Raw genomic sequence first — 26,227 nt, 5'->3', positions numbered from 1 at the left:
TCCTGAGGGACATTGGGACACTCTCATCAAGTGAGACTCAGGCCAGAGGCTCATTGCCAAGCCCAGCTTCTTAGGGCTACTCCTGATGCTCTTTTGACAAATCAGTCAGAAAGTAACAGCCTAAGTACCAGAGCTGCTAAATGGTGAGAAAAGAACATGCAGCCACTGCCTGTTGACTCAAACTAGCAGAGTCAGGCCCGAACACAGAAAAACCCTGTGTGTAGTAGGAGAGAGAATGTGGGCTTTGGAATCATGGTGTCCTAGTTTCAAATACTAACTCTGCCTTTTCCTATTGCCTTTAATTGTAGGTATATTCATTGATCTTTGTAAGATTATGTTCCCACTCAATAAAATTCAGTCTAAGTGAAATAACACATATAGATTGTTTGGGATATATTATAAGAACACATTCAACATCACTGCCTCACCCCACACTCAGACTCTCTCACATGCCCAGCATAAAAGCATCACACCTCTGTGTCCTTATGTAAACATCTGTGTTTTCATACAGACCCAAATATGTCAGCCCCAGGCTATTCTCCTAAGTACTACAGATCCCAGATCATTGGTGTATTTTCATCCCAAATACAAGCTGTGGAGATATGAAGCAACAATTTTGCATTCTTTTCATATAGCACAACACGATCCATTAAATCACCAGGCCATAGGAGAATGTACTCTGGACTACATACACTTTACTTGTAGGCCACTGATAGATCTCTTGAAGAAAATAGTATTTTCTTATTAAACACCAAGAGACAAAAATAAAACTCTTCAGGCTGAGTTGAGCCTATGGCCTGAATTGCTCTTCTGGGTTCTTCCATGTTGAGTGAGATCGTGGACAGTGAGAGATTCTGGTCAGGAGGTGTTTCCTGTGGGAATGTCCGTGTTCAGGCACATAGGAGTCACCTGGCTATCTCCACTATACAGAGATTTCAGGAGAAACAAGAGTGGTGCTTCTCACCCAGAGCTGCCAGCTGCCCATGCTGGTTTGAAACTGTTATATAACCCAGGAAAGCCATGTCCTTTATCCTAATCTACTCTTGTGGGAGTAGAACTATTGATTAGGGTGGGACCCTTTGATTAGGCTATTTCCATGGAGAGGTGATCTACCCAAATGTGGGTGGGACCTTTTGATTAGGTGGCTTCCGTGGACATGTATCTCCACCCATTCAAGGTGGGTCTTAATCCACTTACTGGAGTCCTTTAAGCAGAAATCATTTTGGAAAAAGCTCCAAGCTGACACAGACAGAGACATTTGGAGATGCAGAAAGAAAATGTTCCCAGAATAGCTGTTTAAAACCAGAAGCCAAAGGACCAGCAAACACCTGTCACATGCCTTCCCAGCTGACACAGGTGTTCAGGATGCCATCAACTTTTCTTGAATCAAGGTATCTTTTGTGGATGCCTTAGTTTAGACATTTTTATGGCCTTAGAAATGTAAACTTGTAACTTAATAAATATGCTTTATAAAAATCAATCTATGGGTGGTTCAGTGGTAGAATGCTTGCCTTCCATGCGGGAGACCTGGGTTCGATTCATGGATGATTCACCACCACCACCCTAAAAAAGCTAACCTATTTCTGCATTCTGGCAGAAACTTAACAAACTAAAGCACATTTTGGTAATAGAAAAGTGGGATGCTGTGATGTGTAAATACCAAACATGTTAGAATGGCTTTTTACATGGATAAGGGGGGGAATTCTGGAAGAATTGTGGTATGCTTGACCAAAAAAGGCTGAATTGCTTTGAAGAGACTTTGGTAGAAATGTGGGCTCTAAAGTTACTTCCAATGAGGCTTTAGACAGAATTGATGAATGAGTCATTACAAACTGGTAGGAAGATGACACTTGTCTTAAAGTGGCAGAGAATTTGACAAAACTAAGTGCTGGATGGAAGGCAGAATTTGAGATTGATGATATATAGCAGAAGAGATTTACAAACTAAATGCGGAAAGTGCAGCCTGGCTTCTCCTTGCAGCTTATAGTAAAATGTGCCAGGAAAGAGACAAGCTGAGAATTGAACTCTTGGGTACAGAGAAACCAGAAATTGATGGCCTTGAAAATTCTGGGCTTCCAGAAAGGGAAACTGCAGATAATAGTGTCCCACATGAGAATTTAACCAAATAGGAAAGCAGTCAGCCATTTTGGCATAAGCCAAAATTGGAAATGGAGTTATCTAGAGAGGACTTATGGAAGGTTCTATTGTCTGAAGTGTGCAATCCCTGTATACTTATGGAAAACCAACAAGTTTCTTGTGAGACCTGAATAAACAGAACCACTGCCAGTTTGGACTAAAAGGGATAGAAAAGGAGCAAATTGAAGGAAAAATTGCTTCAAAGAAAGAAACATGGAAGGTAAGGACTGAAGCCAAGAAATCTCAGGGCAGGAGAGTGACTCACCCATGTACTTGGAGAAGGTGAGTTTGCCACAAAAGCAGGGGGGCCTCCTGCTCAGATTCAAGAAGACAGTCAGGAAGAGTTTGGTGCCCCAGATCTCAGAGAGTGGAGCACATTCCTTGGAGATTGGGGTTAGTCTTGCTGCCAACCCATTGCTCTAAGGGAGCTGAGCATGTGCGCTGGTGATGAAAGAGCACTCAGGTGATTCCTCAATGCTTGGAGAGGGTGGAGTAAAAAAAAGGTGCCCTCCCCAAAACTCCCAAAGGTTGCAACCCTCACCCCAGTGCTTGGAGAGAGTAGGACTGCTGCATAGGCATTTGGATAGAATGGGGTTGCCATTTTCTAAAACTTGGGGATAAATGACTCCCAGACCGAAATCTAATGGGGTTTGCCCCTGCAGGTTTTCAGAACTGTTTGGGTCTAGTGTCCCGTTTTCTTCCCAATCTTCCCCCACGGCAATGGGATCATTTATTATATGACTGTTTCTCCTTTATATATTGGCAGCAGATAACTTGTTCTCACAGCCATGGCCAGAGAATAATTTTTGTCTTAGGACAGACCATGCCTGTAACTGACTTAATGAGATTTTGTACTGGTTTTTTCTTTGTATTGTATCTGTATTTTTACTGAAATGGTTTAAGGCTTTTGTGATACTGAAATGGGATGAACATATTTTGTATGTGGAAAGAACATGTCTTTTGGGGGTCCAGAGGTTAGAAATGATTATATGTCCCAGAAAAGCCATGGTCTTTTTCCTAATCCACTCTTGCGGGAGTAGAGCTATTGTGTAGGGTAGGACCCTTCGATTAAGTTGTTTCCATGGAGATGTTACCCACGCAAATGTGAGTGGGATTTTTTGATTAGGTGGTTTCCATGGAGATATGTCTCTGCTCATTCAAGTTGGGTCTTAGTCAGCTTACTGAAGTCCTTTAAGAGGGAACCATTTTGGAAATAGCTCTGAGCCAACATAGACAGAGATGTTTGAAGATGCAGAAAGAAAATGCTCCTGGGGAAGCTGTTCGAATGGACCAACAGATGCCAGTCATGTGCCTTTACAGCTGACAGATGTGTTCTGGATGCCATCAGCCTTTCTTGAGTCAAGGTACTTTTCTCTAGATGCCTTAGTTTGGATATTTTTATGGCCTTAGAACTATAAACTTGTAACTTAATATATCCCCTTTATAAAAGCCAACCCATTTCTCCTATATTGCATTCTGGTAGCATTAGCAAACTAAAACACTGCTCAAATTCAAAGAGTATTCATATATGTCATTGTGCCCTGAAGGTGGGCAGTGTTGCAGCCTTGTCTAGCCCTTTGAATACAGCACCACTATGGAGTATGTTTGTATATTCTTGTGTTTGCTTACATGTGTCGTGTTGGATAGGCTGGCTGCCAGCAGCTTTACCTGTATCTCCCTGCCAGATTCAAATCACATCTCAAATACACATAATACCCTTACAGGTTAAAGGAAAGTTGCCAAAGTTCTAGATGCAGATCAATATAATTTCACAGATTTTGGCTGGGGTGAGAAGGGTAGCAGAGATTGCCACATGATATCAGAGCAGGCTGTTTGGTAGGTTGAATTATATACCCCAAGAAACACATGTTCTTAATCTTAACCCACATCTCTGTGGGTGGGAACCCATTGTAAATAGGATCTCTTGAAGATGTTAATTTTAGTTTAGGCATGCAGAACTAAACAAGGATTGGCCTTAATCTGTATTACTGGGGGCTTTATAAAGAGAACCCAGAGTCACAGAAGGAAGGAAGGAGAAGGACATCACCATGTGATAGGGGGCAGAGATACAAGCTAAGGAATCCCAAGGATTGCCAGCAGCCAGCACAGAGAATGATACACGTTCTGAGAAAAAGCAAACCTTGCTGATATCTTGATTTTGGACTTCTTCTAGCCTCAAAACTGTGAGTTAACAAATTCCCACTGTTTCAGCCAAACCATTGTATGGTATTTGTCACAGCAGCCTGGCAAATTAAGACAGGATGTGTTTACTACTGGTGGGCATCATATTGCTGTTGGGTATTACTCAGAAAGAAGTGTAGCCAGCTGGCATTGCCTCACTTCGCCATGAAACAAGCCAGTGAGACAAGAAGCCCAGGCACCTCATACCCACCAGCAATTGTGACAGAGTCAGTTCTATCCTCGACTCAGATTTGTCTTCTTGATCTAAAGAGCCTAGTCCCTCTCCTAGGCTCATTCCTGGAGCTGTGTTATATATCAGGCTGATCTAATGAAGTTCTGCCTCTGACAGCCACTTCCTGATCTGTCTGACCTTACTCCAGAATTCTGCCTCAAGTTTGTCCATAACAGGCAACAATTCTGGTTGTTTGACTCTGGTCTGAACTAGGGATGGTTTGGCCCTCTTAGAAAGAGATCAGGCAAACCACCCTTTTCCAAATTAATATATATTTTTTCATCATGTAAGGAAGGCTTTCTTTAAACAGCATTTGGAGAACCATTGAGTTAAAATAGCTTCTTTAGTGCAGAACTTCTCAGAGCTTTTGATATGTTAAAGTTCATTGCGGGAGGGGGATACAGTATTGAGTGCTTTTGAAGAGCATTTGACGAAAATGCCTCTCATGCATTTTAACAAAATACAGCACTATAAGGCTCATATTCTGGGGAACCCTTATGTTGACCTATGAGGGAAATCAATGATAATAACACCTCATCACAGTAGCTCTCTCATACTGCAGAAACAAAAATTTTTCCAATAAGGAAGGCTGATCCAGGTTCTCCCTCACTGTTTGCTTTTTTGCTTTTTGTACTTTCTGAGCACCCCTACACTGTCCAAAACGTTCTCTTCCTGAAACAGCATTTGCAAACAGAAACTTATTGCACACGTTTTAATTTCATATTTTAAATGAAACTTAGAATGAAATTCTTCCACTTCTTACCCTTTCCCCAATGTTTTTAAGTTATGAAATAAGAATGTTGCCTTCCCAAGAGGACAATATTAGCTATTAGCTATTTGCTAAGCCCCATTGATACAGGGGGAGAAAGAGAAGACACCACACATAGGGACTGTTGGTCCTCCCTGAGCAGGTGGGAGGTTTGGTGGGCAAGGTCATTAGGAATAACCTAATGGGTGCCCTCCAGACTGAAGAGAGGCGAGCAACCACTTTTAATCTCAGCTCCCAGATAGGACGGAAGATCAGGGACCCCTGTTAATGTTCCACGGTCTTTTACTCTGTATTCCTTTCAGGGGTAAATGGAGGAAAGGTGTGTGGAAGAGTGGCAACTCCAAAAGTGCCAAAGCTTCATTAACCCAGAGGCAAAATCTCTTTGCAAATGGACTGAAGACAATCAGAACAGGAAGGTCACTCCTTCCCCAAATGGGAAACACTAAGCCTCGGCAGAGGGTAGATGGTAGCCTGGCAAAAGACAAGGGAAATGCATTTTTCATCCCTGCCTTCTTGCAACTTGGATCCCTGCTGCAAAAAGCTCAAGGCAACTTTGTTCTTTTCTTAACTGTAAAAGCATGCCAAGTGGGAGATACTAGCCAAGATCGAAACATAACATCAGTTTGCCTTGGCAAAGTTGTAAAGTTCTCTCCCCCCAGTACTCAATAGCCCTTTCCATAAAGCCAGTAACTAGAGATCTGAGAAAGGGATGGAGATGGGGGAGGAGTATACAAAGCTCAGTCAAGGAGATAAAAGGAAGGAGATGAGAAGGAATTAGGTGAGGTTTCTTTTACAGTGACTGCTGTTAAGCCAGTGTTACCTATCTACAATTGAGATGGAAACAAAAACAACTTTTAGTTAAGTTTTTAATTACTTTTACTGCTGGTGCCTTTTTGGTCTAATGGTATGTTGTTGCTTTGAAGAAAAACTTCTCATTTCTGTTTACAGATCAGTTTCTGGTACAAGTCAAACTCACAAGCCCCGACATAAGCTGTGGGCACCAGTGTGTATAAGGGAGCCCAACAGGGGTTCCTTTATGAGGTCTGGAAGAGCCATTTTTACATGCATCTATGTCATATTAACGTCTTTGTCTAACAGGAGTTCCATGAGAAAAGAAACATCTGAGAAAGGAATAAAGTCTGCTTGATGTTGACTTAATGAGCCGCCAGAGAATCTCATGCTTCATCCATCTTCACCAGTGTTAGTGCAATGTTGTAACAAAGATGTGGGTAGGAGCAAACAGAGGCGCACCCTGCCTTCTTATGGTAGAAATCACCAAGTCTGAAAACAACAATAGTAATATCACTCTCATATCCACATAGAACTTCATCATGCACAAAGAACTTTCTCACACACACACACACACACACACACACACAACACACACACATTCTCCCCTCATTGAATCCTCATTAGAACTCGGGAAAGTAAGTGATCTTCATTTCTCATTTTACAGTAAGAAAGCCAGCCAGAGTTCAAAGGCAAAGTGACTTGCCCAAGGCCTGAGAGAGAGTAAGAAATGAAGTCACGACAGGAATTCAAATCCCGTGACCTCAAGTTTCATGCAGTTTGCCTGAACTGAGACACTGAGAGAGGCTCAGTGATTTATCCAAGGACACATGGTTGGATTAAACCAGAATTCATATGTAAACAGATTACTCTGAGGTGATAGAACCATTTTAGAGAGTGAAAAATTTTTGGTTTATACGCTTTGGTTGGCACTCCCTTTCCCATGACACATTCATCTTCTTGAAAGCTGAAAGACAGTCCTTTGAAAGCATAGTCAGATGAGAAAGAAGAGAAGATGTGGCTGCTCGCTCATCTCTTCCCCACAGTTTCTTCATACAACCTTGATGGGAATTTTTCCCAGGCCTTTTTTTTTTTGGCATGGGCAGGCACCTGGAATCGAACCCAGGTCTCTGGCATGGCAGGAGACAACTCTGCCTGCTGAGCCACCATGGCCAGCCCATTCCTGGGAGTTTTAACATCTCACAGACACAGGTAAATAAACACAGGCCAGAAGGTGAAGTGACATTGTGCTTCCTCTAAGTCTGTCCTTTCTCTCTTGCTTCAGAAAGAGGGTAGGTGGCCTCAGAGGACTGATGCATGAGTTGCTTCAGCCTAAGCATGAGCTGTCAGTTATAGTGCACACACCTATCTCAGCTACCAGCTAATGGCTATGGAGGGGGAGTGAGGTGTGTGTGTGTGCGTGTGTGTGTGTGTAGAGGCAGGGCTGGAAGGCTTCCACTTGATTTGCAGGCCTTATGGATAACCACACTCATCACTAAAGTGCTATTTCTGGGATTTGAACATTTAATTTGTTGTTGCCAGGTTTCTTTCATCTTTAGGGATGGAACTTGCGGCCCTATTTGATATTTCCAAATTTAGAGCCAAATCCACATTTTTGCCCTATCCTTATTATAAATGGAGCATTGAGCATTTTGAGGGCCTAAGAGAAAATGTGTACGCAGAATATTCATCTTTCTGTGCTTTTCTATTCTCCCTGTACTAAATGGGAACAGTGGTTGCCATTTAACTCATTGTAACTACTTAACACCTCACCAGATCTTGGCTATCAAATGAGATTTACCTCCAGAAAAGGATCTCAGACCCATCCTAAAGTTGGACAAGGCTCAGAAAACAGACTTGCCTACTAATAAGAAGCACTGGTGCATTTCTCAGATTCTCCGTTTCTAAATTTATATAACTGAAGTGACAGCATTTTCCTTGTAGGACCACTGAGCAGATTAAGAGCATTCTGTAGAGCCCCAGAAGCATGCTAAGTGCTTTTTAGGTCAAGTCCGGTTATTATGAATTGTTGCTGATATCATTATGGCAGAGCTCCTGTGAGATGAGGAATTCAGCAGCAGGGTACGTTCAGTATCCTCAGATACACACTGTGAGGTTCTGGTGGACAAAAAAAAAACCAAAGTAAATGCTCCCTATAAAGTATGTGTGATGGGGTGATTATCATTGATTATGATAAACCCAAATTACATGGTTTCGGTCATTCAAAACCCCTCACAGCAAGCATTTAATGTTGCCTCCGACTTGTGGAGAGGTTTGGCTGGTGGTAGATGCTGTGCTTGGAGGGAAAGAAGCAAACTCTCTAGAGACCTGATTGGTAATTTATTTGAGCAGAAACAACTAGAGGTTCTGGCATAGTATCTTCAGGAACAGAACTGAGATTTTTGAAGACTTAGTGACTCAGCTCAAGAATCCTTGAGAGGATTTAACAGGCTCAGAAAACTGGCATCCCATTTGGACTTTGGACTTCGTACTAGCCTGTGGAAATACAAATGAAGCAATGGGAGAGCGGGTCTCTTGTGACTTGCCCAAAGTCACGCAACTGATTTCAGATCTTATTCAAACCCCACCCCCCCAGCATGTTGTTCCTCAGGCATTGGAGACATGAGTTATGTTTCTGATTTTGCTTTTTTAATGGGGAAAAATAAGGAAAGCAAGGTTTTAATATAAATTGGAGAGGGAAGGAGGAAACAAGCAATTATCCTATTATGAATTTGGGTGCCTTCATGATACAGGAATCACTTTGTAGAATAATTCTATAGATAAGTATTAGTGGGAATGCTTGAGGGATCCCTCTCTCAGCAGGCTACGTGAGAATCCCATCAGAAGGAGACCAAGGACATAACACCAATGTGAGATGTGGTCTTTTCAGTTTTAAGAGTTTCTCAAGGAAAGACAGCTCTACTACAAGTTTCAAACTATTAACAAAGGTATGAACTAATCCCAAAGTATGGAGTTAGGCCAGTATGCTCAGAACCGTGGTCTCCCAACAGTAACAGAATGGCTCATTAACAAATGAGTATTATATTATTATTCACACAAGTTGCCAAGAAATCAGTCTGTCAAAGCAAAGGGAATCCCCCAAAAATATTCACACAAAACACATTACCTTGGCTGCCTATTTATTGTGGGAAGTAATTCTAGAATGATCACACCCTACCTGCAAGTTCCACTCTTCTCCACAGAGGCAAAAGAATAGATTTTTCAATGTAAAGTAGCTATGGAAAAATTTCCAATGATTTCCTGTCTTATTTTTTGATGCATAAGAGCAAAATAAAAAATGCATAAAACTATATTGATTAAGTTCAAGCATAGAGGTATGCAGCAAAATTTTATTACCATTTTCAAAACCAACACAAGCAAAGTAGTTTGGTAAATAGATTTAATTGTGTTCGGAAAAGCGTGGACCTTTCCCTCCCTTTATAGTAACTGGAATTTTTATTCTTCTCCTTCCAGACCAGTGAAAGCACTTTGGTAAGGATAAGAAGAGTCATTTTGTATTTTGCTCTTTGGAGAACATCAAAAAAAAAAAAGTGTCAGGGCACAACATGGTAGGACCTGGACGATTATGGCATCCCACTTGTTCCAGTGCCACCCCCGTGGACTGAGCCACAGTCTTGGGGTGTTCTCAAAATTATGAGGCATCAGACAATGAAGGTTAAGAAGATACTTCCTCTTTCCAGAGCCTGGGGAGAGAAGCTGGGCCATCCTTCGGTGGGTTTCCTTGGCAAGGACAACATTATCTTCTGGGAGTTGTAATCCAGGACATGGTCTTGCCATGCAGCATTCACATGTGAAAGCTGTGCACTGCTTGGGAAGTTCTTGTGTCTCTCAATGCTGGCCTCTTAGCACCGACACCTGCTAAGCTAAAGGATACCCTTGATTATCAAGAGACTTGTACTGTATCTGTAGGTCTCAGGCCAAGCAATTGTAACTGCTGTAGTTGTTTCTGGCACGTCCATCCCCATGAAAGGAACTTCATCTTCACCTCCTGGAATTTCATCTCCTCAAGAACAGAGCAATTTTTCTTTCTAAATACTAGGGCTGCTTCTTGAAATGTAGTTGGCTTCATTGGGAGAAGGAGTCTTACATCAAAATCCCTAAACCCTTGAGTTCTCCTAGAATCTCAAGAGCCTTTTATGAACTGACAGGTTCCAGCCTGCATAACTGTATCTCATTCAGCACTTAAATCCTGCCTCAAATTGTCTTCACTGCCATGCACAACTTTACAGTCTAATTTCACACTTCCATGGCCCTTCTTCACTAATCACGCAATTATTTATCTAACCCTCATATAACCCTCAGGAGTTAGGCTAAAATTGCCTTCATTTTCAAAGGCAGAAAAATGGAGCAGTATATAGGCACATGGATAAATTTATATTGGTATGAGAGGAGAGGAAGATGTCTTGTGCACATTCATAGAATCAATTCAGAATGCACAATCAGAATACACAGAATAGTCCTATGTCTCTCCACTGATAAACATATAGATGCACTGACCAGATTCAGGGTGGGCTAAGAATGAGAGAGGTTTTAAAAAATAGATTCCATCTGGCCACATATTTTAGAAACTTACCAGAAATGCATATAATCCTTTAAGGAACTTCTCTATAGATAAACTTTTTCTGCTCAACTTCTTTTATTCTTAATTATCTTCAGGGACAGAGATGAGTGAAGAGCAAATTGATAATAAGACACTGTAAGAATCTATTGTTCCATCATTAATTCTTCTTTGGTTTAAGCTTAGTGGCTTTTTCTTTTCCTGTCTTTTTCCCCCTGATTTGGAATTACAGGGGCAGAACAATATGGAATGGAAGCTATGTTGCATTTTGAAAAGTCTCTTGGATTAATAATTCAGACACCTTCTTCATCTTGCTCTCATCTTTAATCTAGACAAATCCTATTGTATGAAATAATTAGACTAATCGTGCCTCCGTCTTATAATCTCTTTGATTTGTGCACTTGATTTGTTTTTTAATATCTTGAAAATATCTTAGATAAGTTACTTTTTATTATATGTGATGTATGATTCAGCATACATTTCAATGTTACATATTAATACTTTCTTCTTTGACCTTTGCTGTCTATGATGGACAGACACTAGTGGCTAACTGTGGAGAGGGAACTGATTCAAGCACAGTTTATCACAGAAGCAGCAAGGTTATTCCCAAGGAAGTCATTGCTGCTAAAATGACACCAGATGTCAGAAACCTTCTCAAGCAATCCAAAGAGGGGATTTCTTTTTCAAATGTTGCATTAACATTTGATTGATTAGATTAATAGAGGGAGACTACTCTTAAAAGAAACTAGACACCCTCATTTGACATCTGGCAAAGTGGTCATCTCTCTTTTCTGATTTTACTATCCTGTATCTGTACTATCCCTATTTTACTCAGAAAGTGAGCAAACACAGAGAAGGACAGGTCATAGAAGGGGCTACAGAAAAGGAAGGAGGGAGCTGGAGAATGGCCGCTCCCAGGGCAAAGCTGTGATCTGTAAAGGACAGCAGGTCCCCTCTGGTAGGGAAGATGGGACGGGAGACAAGCATGGGGAGTTGCAAAGGGCTGCTAATGTTCAAGTCCTTGGGAACGAGAACCCTGTAGCTGATTATTTATAGTTCTCATATTTATTACGTACATTTTCATATTATCAAATGTCAAATTCCAAATTATATCAGCAACTTCACAACTTTCAGGAACTGAAGCTCAATCTTCTATTAGGACTTCTAGTGTTTTATTCCTCATTTTTATAGGATTATGAAGCAGAGGATTCTTGGGGACAAAGAGCCTAAGGCAGGGCTAAAACTTCCTAGTCTCCCTCTGACTTGCTAATAGAATTTTTTCAGACAGGTAGATGGACATCTTTTATCTGCTCTGCCAAGAAGACTCTCTTGCATAGTTTCTTACACCTTCCATTCTGTGATTACTTCTACTAGCCTGTCACCTGCTGAAAATTTCACACACTAGAAATTGTTCTTTGGGGTTAGGACATTTTTCCCAGCTGTTATATGCAAGAAATTGTGGGATGAGTGAGATTATAAACTGTTACTGTTCTCAGCACTTCTGTGTGAATTCATACAACACAGCCTTTCCAATTTGATAGTTAGCTAAAGGCAAGAATCTTTGGGAATGGGATGTGCAACAGTAACCTTTTTCTCCCTCCAGGCAAGGGGAAATGAAAAGTTAATAAACTCCAAACATGAGGCAAACATGAGGTTCTCCTCAAAGGAACCCTGAATTATAGAACCCATCTGGATTATTTGACTGTCATGTCATCAAGAACTCCAGGACTTCCGACAAGCCCAATATCCTCAAAGAACGAACACCAGAGTTATGTTTTCTAATTACGTTTCATTCCAAAGAGTAAGCTACTAGCCTGTAATTGATAGGCCCATTGTTGAGGAGAGATGGAAGCAAAAACATTTAAGCATGTGGGGACACCAACTCCAGATGGCCACAAATAAGTCCGTCAAAAAACATGTTTCAAGGGAGTCCTAAAACTCATCTTCAAGACAGCTGGAGCTTGCTGGGCTCAGGAACAGATGGATTCAGGCAACGGTGGAGAATGAAAGTGGTGGGATGAGTATCCTTCAGAACAACGCCTTGGAGCTACCTTTGGGGTATGGAGAGGCAAAGCTAGGGGTTGAGACCTAGGCTGGGATGCCCATTAGCCAGGGCCTGGTGTGGCAATGCTCAGAGTCAATTCCCAACTTTGGAAGTGGACATCCTCTGTTTAGGCGGTACCATCCAAACAGAGATGGCATTAGTGAGACCATGCCTATCAGTCAAGCCCCAGAAGGAAACAAAACCCAAATCAGATGGTGTAGTAGACTGTAATGAAAGGAATATTCATAGCCATCACCGTCCCAGATCCTTAGGTTGAACTTAACTAGCCAGCAACAAGGGAGCCTTTCTTGGAGGGTAAGTCTCCTGGGGCCTGGAGCAGGGTAGAAAAGTTAGAGAATAGAACTGAAGCAGGGGGTTGAGAGGTCAAAATAAGAATAACCAGCAACCATCTCAAGCCATCAAAGGGGGAAAATATTCAGCCATTAGGGGTGGGTGGAGAACAAGAGCTGATTCCAAAGCACTAGGTCAGTAACCAGAGAGAGAAGTGGCAGGGCCCGGGAAGAGTCCCTGAGGAATGCACACCAGTGAAAAGGCAGCTATTGGAGGCTGGTGGGTATCTGGCCATAGACCAGACCTGATAACATCAACCAAATAATATCACTGGCATGGGTACAGAATCTACACCGCAGCCTCACCGATTTCCCTTCAGATTCTCCAAGGGGACCTTTATACATGCTATTCCCTCTTCCTGGATATCCCTCCAGCCTTCTCACTCTTCTTTCAAACTCATTTCTATCTCTCAGGGGAGCCTAGACCTCCCTGACTAGGTCATCCTCACCCTACTACTTGGGCTTTTAGAACCATGTACTTTCCCTTCAAAGCACTTTTCATTTCCATAAGGTCCTATTTAGTTGCGCAATTCTCTGATTCATTTTTGTCTTCTCCCCCATACTATAAGCTCTATGAGAAAAGGAATCATTTCTGCTTGCTCACAATTGCACCCAATGCCAAAAATGTCCCTAACTCAATGCAGTTGCGAGGCTCAGTCAAAGGCTGGTTCCATGCACAACATTTAATATCTAGAATATGCCTTTTCATATTGTGCACAAAGAAAATGTGACATTCCAGGTGGACCAATAAGCAATAAGAATTCCAGATCGGGTATGTTATTTCAGCATGAGAAGTACCGTGTATGAGTGAGGAGAAGCAAATGATAATATGATGACAGCAAAAAGCTCCTTAAAATAAGAGAAAATAATCTGCCTCTGTGGTTTCCAATTACACCCTCTCAGCTATTGCCCTGAAAATAGAATCATGCTTGGTAATTATAGAAGAGGTATCTTGGAAGCAGGAGGTATTTACACTAAGTGCTAAGTCAGCAAGTAATGGCATAGGAACATTATTCCATCCCCTTGTGCTGACTTCCACCCCGGAGCCTAACATGCTGACTGCACAGCTCCTGGCTCCCCAACCTGGGAATCCCAGAGACAGCTGGGGGTGGGCAGGAAACCTGAAATTCAGGGTAGATCAAGATCAGAAGAAAGGAAACATCAAATCAGGTTACAAAACAGGGAAAGGTTTCAAGAAACCAAAAGCAGCTGACAATGTAGGTCATCTGCTTCTCAGACTGTTTCTCCATAACTGCCACAGTTAGGGTTTTCTCAGGAAAAAACAAAACAGGGAAATAAATAAAATAGCATCCTTGGAATTGTCACAGAGAAGCAGAGCTTGTGTGGATGATACATGCACTGAGTCCATAGAGCACAGCGCAGCTCCAGCTCATCTAGAATATTTACTTAGCGTGTGAACTCCGAGTGGAGACATCTCCTTCCGATACCCCACAGCCCCTCCCTGTGACGGGTCCCCTCGGCCCCCTCAGCTCCAGCCCTTCTGCAGTTGCAGCTGTTTGCAAGATTTCTGTTTTCCACTTGGAGAGAGCAAGTCTGTTCATTAGTCTTGATGCTCTCAGCTTTTGCTTATTTAGTCTAATTAGCTTCCTCCCTCTGGTAAGAAAAAGGACGAGGCCAAGACTGACCCCTTTTTTCTCTGCACCGCCCCCCTCCCCTTCCTTTTTTAGGAAAATAAGATAAGTCTACTTTCTTTTCTTTTTTTCCTCACTTTATTTTTTGGAGAGCTGTGGAGATTGACGTGCTGAAGATTCAGCAATTCTGCTGTCCTGGAAAATTTAATGACAAGGAGGCGGAGACAGTACTAATCATTCCGGTGACTTCTACTTCTGTAAAATTGACACATCGAAGGGCCTGCAGTGCAGGTTAGGTTCATTACTTAAAGGATCACCAGCCCCGAGGTGGAGCTGGTGCCCGCTGAGTGGCTGTCTCTCTCCCCTGCCTCTGTGGCTTTGCGTCCCTCCTCCTCTTCCTGTACAGACTGTGTGTTTCCCCTGCCTGCCCTCCTTCCTTCCACCCCTCCAGCTCTGGATGAAGCCCATTAACTCCTCTGACTTTAGGTCACTCAGCAAGTTAATGATGGAGGCTCAGGGACTCCTGCTTGCTTCAGACCTCACCTCCACTGTGGCCCAGCAGGGCACGCACGGAGCAAACCTTAGCACACTGTTGCTCCTGCAATTCCAAACCAGACAGTGCATCTTCAAGTTTTAGAACCTGCAAAGATTTTTCGGAGATTGCATCAGCATCTCCTAAAACTCTCTTTTGTTTCACTGACAGTTTTAAACGATCATCTTCTTTGGCTGCAAAATTATGGATGTCATTTTTAATGATCGATGTTATTTGTCATCCCAGTAGATGATCTCTGGTGAGAATTACAAAAATGCATTTATGAGGCAGGGTTAGGAGCCCAGAGTAAATCAGCCCAGGGTTTTATGGTGACCCAAGTGACAGAGCTGAAGTAATTGCATGGAAAGTGACACCAGACTCTAAATAATGCTCCCTTCCACATTGCCTCTGACCTACGGCTCATTTGTTCAAGTTGCCTCTAACTGAATATGACTTCAGTGGAGGATGTGTGAGAATACTCAGTGAATCATTATCTGATGGGTAATGCCTCTCAGCCCTTGCAGTATCACTAACCAGCTGTGTGACTTACTCTACCTTATTAACCTCTCTGAGCCTCAGTTTCCACAACTATAAAGTGATCTTCATTTTCAGTGCAAAAATTCTGGGATGCAGTGGTATGTCCTCCATGAGAAACATCAGCATGTGTCACTGACTGTCCGGGACTGCAGCAAAAGCAGACTGAGCACTGCAGCCCCACATACCTTTAATCCTTACCCCTGGAAAATGTTAAACCACACCCAATTTAGGCAAGTGTTCCCTGCCTAGTTAAGGAGGCTTGACAAAAACACTGGTTATCCTCATTCAGGTATCTTGGTTTCCCAGACTTTCCCTGACACCCAGAAATCAAAGGCTGTATCCCAAGAATTCAAACACATTCTGTTTGAAAAAGAAGGGTTCTGACTTTCCTTTGATATGCTAAGAACACGCAGTTGGGCATGAAGTGTCTCTGTCCCAAATTTGTAGGGCCTGAAAAGGGTACAAATGAAAATCTACATAATATACTGTCAGTATTTAAGATATTCAGGGACTTCTAAAGCTTGGGGCTCAGAGCTGGGGCCCCTCTGCCCAGATCTAAAAGCTGCATTGTACCTGGGTGACCCGCATGGCCGTTGTTCAATGGAAGTGAAACTAGTTTCATTTCCAAAGAGTTGCTTTCTTCACTTACATCTTGTGTGTTAATCTGGGTCCTCCAAGAAGCAGGCACCAAGATGGGACCAAGTGTGCAGAAAACGCTTAAGGAAATGCCTGTAAGAGAAAATGGGGAGGGAGCAGGGAGAGGCGGTGCAAACTCTCAGATGGTAGTGCGGTTCTGACCCCGAGGGAGGGAGTGAGAGAAGGAAGAGACTGGTTGGAAACATCTTACACAGCAGCGCAGTTCTGGGGAAAGTCAGCAAAAGGCACTGGGTCATACTCAGGCCAATGCCAGGGACAGAGCTGCCTGAGCTACTCTGCCTCACTCCATCACAGGCTGACAGCAGCCGTGCAAAGGGTGCGTCCTGAACGCTGGGATAGATTTCAGAGTGCAGTGTTGGGGCCACAGTTGAACTCTGCCCCCTGCAGTCACAGATCTGAGTGGCCACCAGACCCTGTTGGACTCCCATGAACTTTCTCTTTGGAACTAACTGCAGGGGAGGGTGCTCCCCAGTATTGCTAAGCAAGCGACTGATGGTGAGCAGTACGAATTTCTTTGACATCCAAAAGTGGGCATGCCACCAGGTGACAAAATGCATGAGTTTCTATCGGTGACCTTTCACTCAGAGGTTACAGGTCTGTGTATGAGAAGAATAAAACACTAAAGAGGGGTGACCTTTGGTCATATTGGTGAGGGTCCGCCTGGCCCAGCCCCTCTCTTCACTACAGGGCCTGCAGGCTTTTCTCCGGTGAGGATGTGGAGTCCGAATCGCAGGCTCCCTCCCTATTCATTGTAATATGTCATCTACACCCTTGTGAAAATATAAGCCCTAATGTGGTTATGGTATTGGATTTCTGTTGCTGCTGTTAAAAACTGCCACAATGCAGCAGGTTAAAACACTTGTGTTATCTCAGTCTCTGTAGGTCAGGAGTCCAGCGCATAACTCGGTTCTCTGCTTAGGGTCTCACAATGCAAAATCAAGGTATCAGCCAAACTGGGCATTTATCTGTAGGCTTGGGGGAATAACTCACTTTCTAGATTCATTCAGATTGTTGGCTGAATTCAGATCCTTGCAGGTGTAGGGCTGAGCAGCCCTTTTCCTTGCTGGCTACTAGCCAGGGGCTACTCTCAGCAGCTAATGCCAACCTGCATTCCAGCCATCTTCAACGCCAGCAATGGGACATCAAATGCCCATTGTGCTTCCAATCTCAACTGCCTCTCCTACTGCTAGCAAGAGAAAACTCTCTGTTTTTAAGGCCCACCAGAATAAGCCAGGGTAAATTCCCTAATTTAAGGTCAACTAATTAGTCATCTCAAATTCATCTGCACAGTTCCTTTTGCCATGAAACACAGCATGTTCTTAGGTGTGAAACCTCATCATATTTACAGTCCTATTAGGGCAGAAAATCCAGAACGGCCACTCTGAGAATTCTGACTACAAAATTGTTCCCGTGTGTTCTTAGTGAACTTGGGTCCTCATGTAAATGAGATTTTAGTATTTTCTGTGCCCTTGGACTTTAAATATACAAGAATGAAAGATGCTTAAGCTAATATTAGGGCAGTTTAAGTTGCCCACAAGGCAATGAAAACCTTACAAACAGAACACTTCAGAAGGAAATGAGAAAGTTGGACACTGAGTCCTACAAACATGCCAGTCAAGGTGATGGATAGGGGTTGCTGCTGGGAGTGGAGGCCCCAAAAGGGGCCTGAAAGCCTCACCAACCCTAACTGAACAAAACAGATCCAGACACATCAATAAAATGACTTCACAAGACATTCTGCTAAGCAGGGGAACAAATGCAACATAAAGGATGTGGGGTTAGACTTTCAAGATTGCAACTTTAGAGGAATTTAAAGAAGTCCATCAATTTGATAAATAAGGAGAAATCATGACAATTCAGGAATACAGAAAATCATCTCCCTACAGCATTGACAGACAACTCAAAAGGAGCAAAAGAATGATTCTAAATATGTGGCAATTTAAATACCATCTACTACACAGAAATAAAAGCAATGAGTTGTCATAAAATAATTTTTATGGATTTAGGAGTTAAATAGTAAAACGAATATCTAATAAAATAACAGAGAAAATATGTGGTTTATCTTCTGTCAAGTTGATAAAAGTCTTTCTAAGATTAAAAGCAGAAGAGGAAATCAGAAAGGAAAAATGATAGTTTGACTACATACATTTTTCTACTTCTAGTCTGCAAAAACCAACATAAGGAAATTAAAATGCCAGTGAGAATGTGGGGGAAATGACTTGCAAAATGTATGAAAGACAGAAGCTAATAAGTTTAGCATATTGAAAGTTCATATAGACCAATGCACTAGTAAGAAAATAGTCAAAAGATTTAGACAAGCAATGCACAAAGAAAGAAATAGAAATGACTGATAAGCATGTGAAAAAAATCTATCTCACCAGTAACCAAGGTAAAAATAAATGAACAATAAAATAGCTATCAAATTGGTAGCTTATTAACAAGGGTGTGAGAAAACAAACTCTTACTGATGCTAGTGGGAATGCACAATGATTCAAACTTCTTACAAAGCATTTTTTTGGATAAACTCATAAATGTGTACAAACCTTTCTCTACCAAAAAATTCATTTCCAGAAGTTTATTTTAAGAAATAATCTAAGATATGCATAAGATTTCTCTACAAAATCTTCATTGCAGCATTAGTTATTTAGTGCAAAAATTGAAACAACTTAAACTTCCAACAATAGGGAATTGCTTGTATAAATTATGGCACATTCATATAACATGGCCATGAAAAATCATGCTCTAGAAGAATACTAAATGATGTGGAAACTCTGTGGTTCATCACATACTGTAGAATAAAATAAGCATTATGCAGTACACATGATACTATTTTGTAAAGAAAAAATATATGTAATATTGATATTTCTTAAGGAAAACAGATTGAAAGGGACCATACAAGAATAACAATTGTCATTGCTGGAGATTGGAATTATGGAGGACTTTTGTGCTTTTTTTTGAAGACATAACATCAAAAAATAATTCAGGGGAGATCAATGGGTGTTTTTTATTAGACTTTCAATTATTTTACTATTATTTGTATGTCCTGGGTGAGTTTACAGGGAGCACATGGTACTACTTTATCGAGATTTTAAAATATATCCATGTACCACCTAGAGAAAATAATTTTTTATAAATATTGGTTTATGTGTAAATAAATAAACTTTGAGTTACAGGATATAAATTGAGTTGCTATGCTTGTTTTCAAGTTTTTGATAAAATATTTTTAAATGTATAAATAAGATTATGGATAATAAAATATGTCCTGTGGGAAATTAAAGTAAAATAAAATAATGCTCAGCCACAGAGACAGAAAGTGAACTGGTGGCTGCCAGGTGATGGGGAGAGGAGGGAATGAGGAGTGACTTCATGGGTTCAGTGTTTCCTTTCGGGTGAGGAAAATGTCTTGGAAGGAGATGAAAGTGATATTTGCACAATATTGTGAACATATTAAATGTCACTGAATTGTACACTTTAAAGTGGGGAATGGTTACTTTTATATTATGTGAATTTTACTCAAAAATAAATAGATAGACAGATGTCCAGAATGACAGAAACTTGAATGTCACAATATAATTGAAAATGAAGACAAATTAAAGGAGAGAGGGGAAGACGTCAATTTTAAGCCAGGAACTGGTGGTGGTGGTTCCTGGACAACCCACCCCAAGTCCTGTAGGACATTTGTGCTGTCCAAGAAGAAGTGACTGATCTGCCAGTTCTTAAAGCTGCTACTGGGGTGGCCAACCTCAGGGGAAGTTATCGTGGCTGTTTGATGGACATCTTACCTAGTTAACTCTCCCCAAGTTGCATTTTCCCCAAATTCTCTCATCTGACTCTGCCTTCCTATAATAATAAGGACAGTAATCTGATGTGCTTTTAGAAGGTAGATTTCAGGAATTCAAAGCATTTATACTTGTAAACTTTGTCATAATCTGAAAATACAGTCTCCATTGCAGAGACAGAGATATAGGTGAGAATGTCCTTTAATCCAACATTCACCTGGGCCATATTTCTTTCTGATTTTCCACTATTTTTGCCTGGAAACAGTGTCGCCATATGCTTGTGGATGAGATTTTGACAGGAACTCTAGCTACATTTTAGAGTCAATGTGGACTATACAAGCAAAAATCTCATTAATAATGTTCAGTAATAATAATAATATAGTATAATAAATTGCTTTGATTGAACATTTACAATGTCCAAGATCCATGCTCAGCTCTTATAAGTATGATATAATTTAGTTCTCAAAAAAAAAAAACTATAAATGAATATTACTATTGTCCACATTTCACAAAGGTAGAAAGTAAGTTTTTAAAGACTCAAATCAAACCATATCATCCAGGGTGTGGACAGATGAATAAAAAAAAAGGATAAAAAATAAATAAACGATAGGGAGAGATAAAGGGCAAAAATTGGGTAGGTTAAAATACTGTGGGTCAGTGGGGGGGGGTTAGGAGTATGGGATGTATAAGTTCTTTTTTTTTCTTTTTATTTCTTTTTCTGTAGTGATGAAAATGTTCCAAAAATGATCACAGTGAAGAGTACACAGCTACGTGATGATATTGTAAGCCACTGATTATATATTAAATTGTTAGCTTATTAACAAGGGTGTGAGAAAACAACCTCTTATTGATCTACTCGCTTCTTGTTGGACTGTACATGTGTGGATATTTCTCAATAAAAATACAGTTTTTAAAAACCATTAACAGTCTTCTTAAATATTGATCCTTTAGAAAAACATCAAGCTTTTCTTTACTTGAAAGTTTGCTACTTCCTAGCACAAAAGTTATCCTTCTCACTTGTGCCCCCTTATCTGCCTTTTGAGCCTGGAATCCCCAGTTCCAGCCCCTGGGATTAAAGGAGGTCACACCAGGCATTTACACTCACGCATCTGACTTTTTGCCCCTACATACTCAACAGCGATGCCTCATCTCATCATATTACCTGACAACTTCTGGGAGACTCGGGAGACTCGGGTGTCCCAACATGGGCTCATTCTGAAGTGTGCTAGTGACTTTCTCCTCTTCCTTTTGTCTCTCTGGGGATGTCTGCTAGCCCTGCAGCTGCTCTGCCCACGCCCTCCATGGGACCACTACTCCGGCCACCATCTCCTGGCACTCCCCAAGCTGAAAGCCCCTCCAGGTAAACCGTGTTGCCCTTACTTTTGCCTGAAGGAGCTGAATCATGCCCTATTTCATTCAAATACACAAAAAAATGTTCTCATGTTAGGTCTCAGATATGGACTTCAGCACTTCTCAGGGGGCGAGGCAGAGACAGCGGCTCACAGTCCCTCCCCTTCCCCAGACACAAGGCCTGAGCCCTGCCAGTTCTCCAGCGCATCAGCCACAGCCGGACTGAATGTCAGCTCAGGCTAATTTAGGACTTTTCTCACTAAAACTAAAAATACCCATTTCTTTAAAGCTACAGGTACACTGAACTATCTGGAGGAAAAGAGCCACGGTTCAAGTATCAGAATTTGGCTAACAATGAAAACTAAGGACCATATGAGACCTACTTTACTTCTACAATGGCACCTGGTTCCATGGAGATTTTTCATTTTACTAGCTATCTCACTTTTTATTCCTCTCACTTTCATTGACATTTATTTTAATTTCAAAGGTGTTATTAAAACAGGGAGAGGGACTCTGTGGGGAGGTTATTATATAAATGTTATGAATTCATCGGTTTGATTCTTCTAAGTGGTAGGAGGCAATGATAATAGTATCATAATTGAATTTTAATCCTTAAAATACCTCTCCCTGATGCTTTGTCCCTTTTCACAACTGAAGAGCAAATGTTTGTGTTAAAGAGAAATCACGCATCTTTTATCCAGAATCCATTTCACTGGTGAGTTAGGGATTTCAAACCATATCCAAAAGCACACGGAAATTTAGGAAAAATTAAGAAAATGAAAATCATCCTGCAACCGACAAAATATTGAGCTAGCTCAGGGGTCAGGTCAGCAGGCCAAATCCCACTCGCTTCTTGTTTTCGGACTGCCCACAGGCTAAGAATGGTTTTCACATTTTTAAATGACTGTAGAATAAAACAAAAAAAAATGATAGGAATATTGTTTGACCTTACGAAAATGATATAAAATTCAAATTTTGGTGTCAAATAAATAAAGTTTTACTGGAACACAGAGGGTTTCATTTGTTTGCGTATTTTCCACAGAAACTTTCACACTGTAATAGCAGAGTTGAGTGGCTGTGACAGAGAACATATGGCCCACATTACCTGAAATATTTATATATGGCCCTTTACAGAAAATTTGGCCAATCTTGATCTGGCTGATTCATTCTGATATTGTATAACAACATAAAGAAATGGAAAATAAAAACGTGGATAAAATATCCTTCAAAATATTTCAGCTTAAAAATGAGATGATAATGAATATATATATCCACATTCACACAGATCTATTAAGTTCTAAGTTTTTGGTAAATTCACAGAGAGAGTAGCAATGGAAAAGATAGACCAATATTGGAAAAAGCATCAACTTTGGATTCCAACAAAGACTAGTATCAAAACCTAGCTTTAGCGTTTACTAGCTGTGCAGCTTTAAGTTCATCAATTAGTCTCTCTGAGTCTGAGTCCTCAACTGGAAAATATTCACCTCATTAAGGTCAGAGCGAGAATTAGAAACAATGTAAGTGCCCTGGTCTATTGTCTGGAATGTACTGGTCTTTCAATGAATAATATATTCAGTGTTGTATTTTGGTCCCTGGAAACATATGTTCCTAAGAGATTTCTTCAAAAAGAAACTTGGGCTTGTTGGGGACAATGACTGTGGTTAATCACACAAATATAAGAAAGTCCTTACATGAAAAAAAGTAATAAGAAGCTTAGATTAAGAGAGTAAGCTTCTTTCCACATTCATTCACCATCACCATCCACCCACATGTACAGGCATATAATTCTGCTCAGGGCAGTCAACTTGAAGAATACCTAAGGAAAACTTTCAAGACTCTCAGGATCTGGAGAGAAAAGCAAAGTAATGAAAAATATAAACAGTACAAAGAAATGCCACAAAGTTAACAGTCTGGGAAAGCAAATATAATGGCTAAGGTTCTGAGCTTAATATTAGAAACACAAGGGTTGAGGTTTCATCTCTCTTCCTATGCATGTGTCTTTGAGTAAGTTATTTAAGCTTCTCTATTTCCTCATCAACAAACTGAGAGTTATACTGGAACCTACCATATTTACACTTTCAAGGACTGAATAAGATAGTACAAAGTGTATCTAAAGTATCTAAAGTGCCTGAGATGGTACCAGACCTACGAAAATATTTTATTCTTTTATTCATTCAACATATATTTATGGGTACACCTGTGTATCAGACACAAGTGACCAAGCTTAGGGTAAAACTGGGGAATAAGACAGTTGGAGCTTATAACCTGGTGGTGAACAAAATAATATACAAAGACTTGAAAAAGTAACTAAATCATCGTAACTGACATAAGTAATTCTATGAAAGAAACAAATGGTGCTAGATTCCAGGACGAGGGAGGGTTGTGTATCAGTTGACATGATAATGTAAGGCTTCTCTAAGGAGGTGACATGCTTCTAAAGAATGAGAAGGAGTCAGGTAATTAAAAAGCAGTGAGATAAAGACCTGTGCTGATTTTTCCTTGAAAAGGAAGACGGTCACTGGCTGAAGTGGGTAAGGAACAAAGTAATAGAATATGAAGTCAGAGGTACACACAGGAGCCAGATGATACTGACTCTTTGAAACCATCATGAGGAGGTGCAGGCGAATGACATGATCTGGTTTATATTCTGAAAGAGATGCTAAGGAAATCAAGGTGAGAAAGAATGGAATCTGTAAGCCATTTTAGGAACCACTTCAGATAGATCACTGTAATCTAGAGAACAAAGAGCAGGGAAGGAGACGGTGGAGATGGAATGTAGAGAGGGAGTGCACAGGACCTGCTGATGGATCACATGAGGGTGAGGCAGCAGGAAGTATCAAGTAGCACTTCTGGCTTGAGTAGGTTGGGTTGCCCAATCATTTTCTTCTGATGGTGGGAGAAGCAGCCTTGAGAGTCGATTTAGAGAGAACAACTCTAGACCTGTTCCTAAGCTCACCAATATTTAGAGGTTGGTGGAGGAAGAGATGCCAACTATAGTAACAGAGATAGAAGGAATATCAAATAAGTGTGAAGTTAAGAAGCCAAAAGAGGAAAGAACAAGAGGAAGATAGTAATTAGTTGTTCTAGTTTGCTAGCTTCCAGAATACAATATACCAGAAATGGAATGGCTTTTAAAAAGGGGAATTTAATAAGTTGCTCGTTTACACTTCTAAGGTCGAGAAAATGTCCCAATTAAAACAAGTCTATATAGACCGGAGAAGATGGCGGCTTAGTAAGATGCGTGGGTCTTAGTTCCTCCTCCAGAACAGCTACTAAAGAAATAGAAACAGTACAGAACACCTCCCGGAGCCACGACAGAAAACAGAAACACAGTGTACCCCATTCTGGAATGGCTGAAGGGGCTAAGAGAATCTGCTGCGGTGAGGTCCCCGAGAGGCATGCGCTTTCCCGGGCCGTGGCGGCTGGCGGCCGGAGCCGCTCCCTCCCTCCTTCCTGGGCCAGCTGGGAGATTTGGATCGGAGGTCCCTCAAGCCGTGGCGGCTGGCGCCCACCCCGCCACGCGCGGCTTCCCAGACCAGCTGGGAATTTGGATCGGCAACCCCCCAAGCCGTGGCGGCTGGCGCCCCCCACCACACGCGGCTTCCCTGGGCCGGCTAGGAGATTTGGATCGGCACTCTCCAAAGCCGCGGTGACTGGCGACCCTCCCCCACAGTGAAAGTCTTCTAAAGTTAAAGGAGCCACAGCATCTTTTACTGGTGGGACCCGCAGACAGACGAGCACCACATACTGGGCAGGATAAGAAAAACAGCCCAAAGACTTCACAGGAAAGCCTTTCAACCTGCTGGGCCCCACACCCAGGGAAATCTGATAAAATGCCCAGACGCCAGCAAAAAATAACAAATCACACCAGGAAAATTGAACATATGGCCCAGTCAAAGGAACAAACCAATAGCTCAAATGAGATACAGGAGCTGAGACAACTAATTCTGAATATACGAACAGATATGGAAAACCTCTTCAAAAACCAAATCAATAAATTGAGGGAAGACATGAAGAAGGCATGGGCTGAACAAAAAGAAGAAGTGGAAAGTCTGAAAAAAAAAATCACAGAACTTATGGGATTGAAGGACAAAGTAGAAAAGATGTAAAAAAAAAAATGGATACCTACAATGGTAGATTTAAAGAGACAGAGACTAGAATTAGTGAACTGGAGGATAGAACATCTGAATTCCAAAAAGAAACAGAAACTATAGGGAAAAGAATGGAAAAAATTGAGCAGGGGATCAGGGAATTGAATGATAATATGGAGCGCACAAATATACGTGTTGTGGGTGTCCCAGAAGGAGAAGAGAAGGGAAAAGGAGGAAGAAATTATCACTGAAAATTTCCCAACTCTTATGAAAGACCTAAAATTACAGATCTAAGAAGTGCAGCGCACCCCAAAGAGAATAGACCCAAATAAGCGTTCTCCAAGACACTTACTAGTTAGAATACCAGAGGTCAAAGAGAAAGAGAGGATCTTGAAAGCAGCAAGAGAAAAACAATCCATCACATACAAGGGAAACCCAATAAGACTATGTGTAGATTTCTCAGCAGAAACCATGGAAGCTAGAAGACAGTGGGATGACATATTTAAGTTACTAAAAGAGAAAAACTGTCAACCAAGACTCTTATATCCAGCAAAATTGTCCTTCAAAAATGAGGGAGAAATCAAAATATTTTCAGACAAAAAGTCACTG

The 26,227-nt window shown here is 41.3% G+C and overlaps 1 protein-coding gene across 2 annotated transcripts in view; it reads right to left on the bottom strand.

Moving 5' to 3' along the window:
* The window catches only part of CCDC85A (coiled-coil domain containing 85A), a 627,527-nt gene that overhangs the window by 380,006 nt on the left and 221,294 nt on the right, over window positions 1-26,227 (bottom strand). The window contains exon 4 of one of the 2 annotated variants that reach the window (XM_077134276.1): window positions 7,628-8,225. The exons of the other annotated variant lie outside the window; for it this stretch is intronic. Within the exon in view, the coding sequence (XP_076990391.1) occupies window positions 8,205-8,225 (21 nt within the window). The 3' untranslated portion in view covers window positions 7,628-8,204. Of the gene's footprint in view, window positions 1-7,627; window positions 8,226-26,227 lie in introns of those variants that run through there. 2 annotated transcript variants of the gene reach the window in all.

The sequence above is a fragment of the Tamandua tetradactyla genome, chromosome 17 (assembly GCF_023851605.1).
Source record: "Tamandua tetradactyla isolate mTamTet1 chromosome 17, mTamTet1.pri, whole genome shotgun sequence".
NCBI classification, from domain to species: Eukaryota; Metazoa; Chordata; class Mammalia; order Pilosa; family Myrmecophagidae; genus Tamandua; species Tamandua tetradactyla.
The sequence above is the reverse complement of the archived record's forward strand: the minus strand, read 5'-3'. Positions and strand labels throughout refer to the sequence as shown.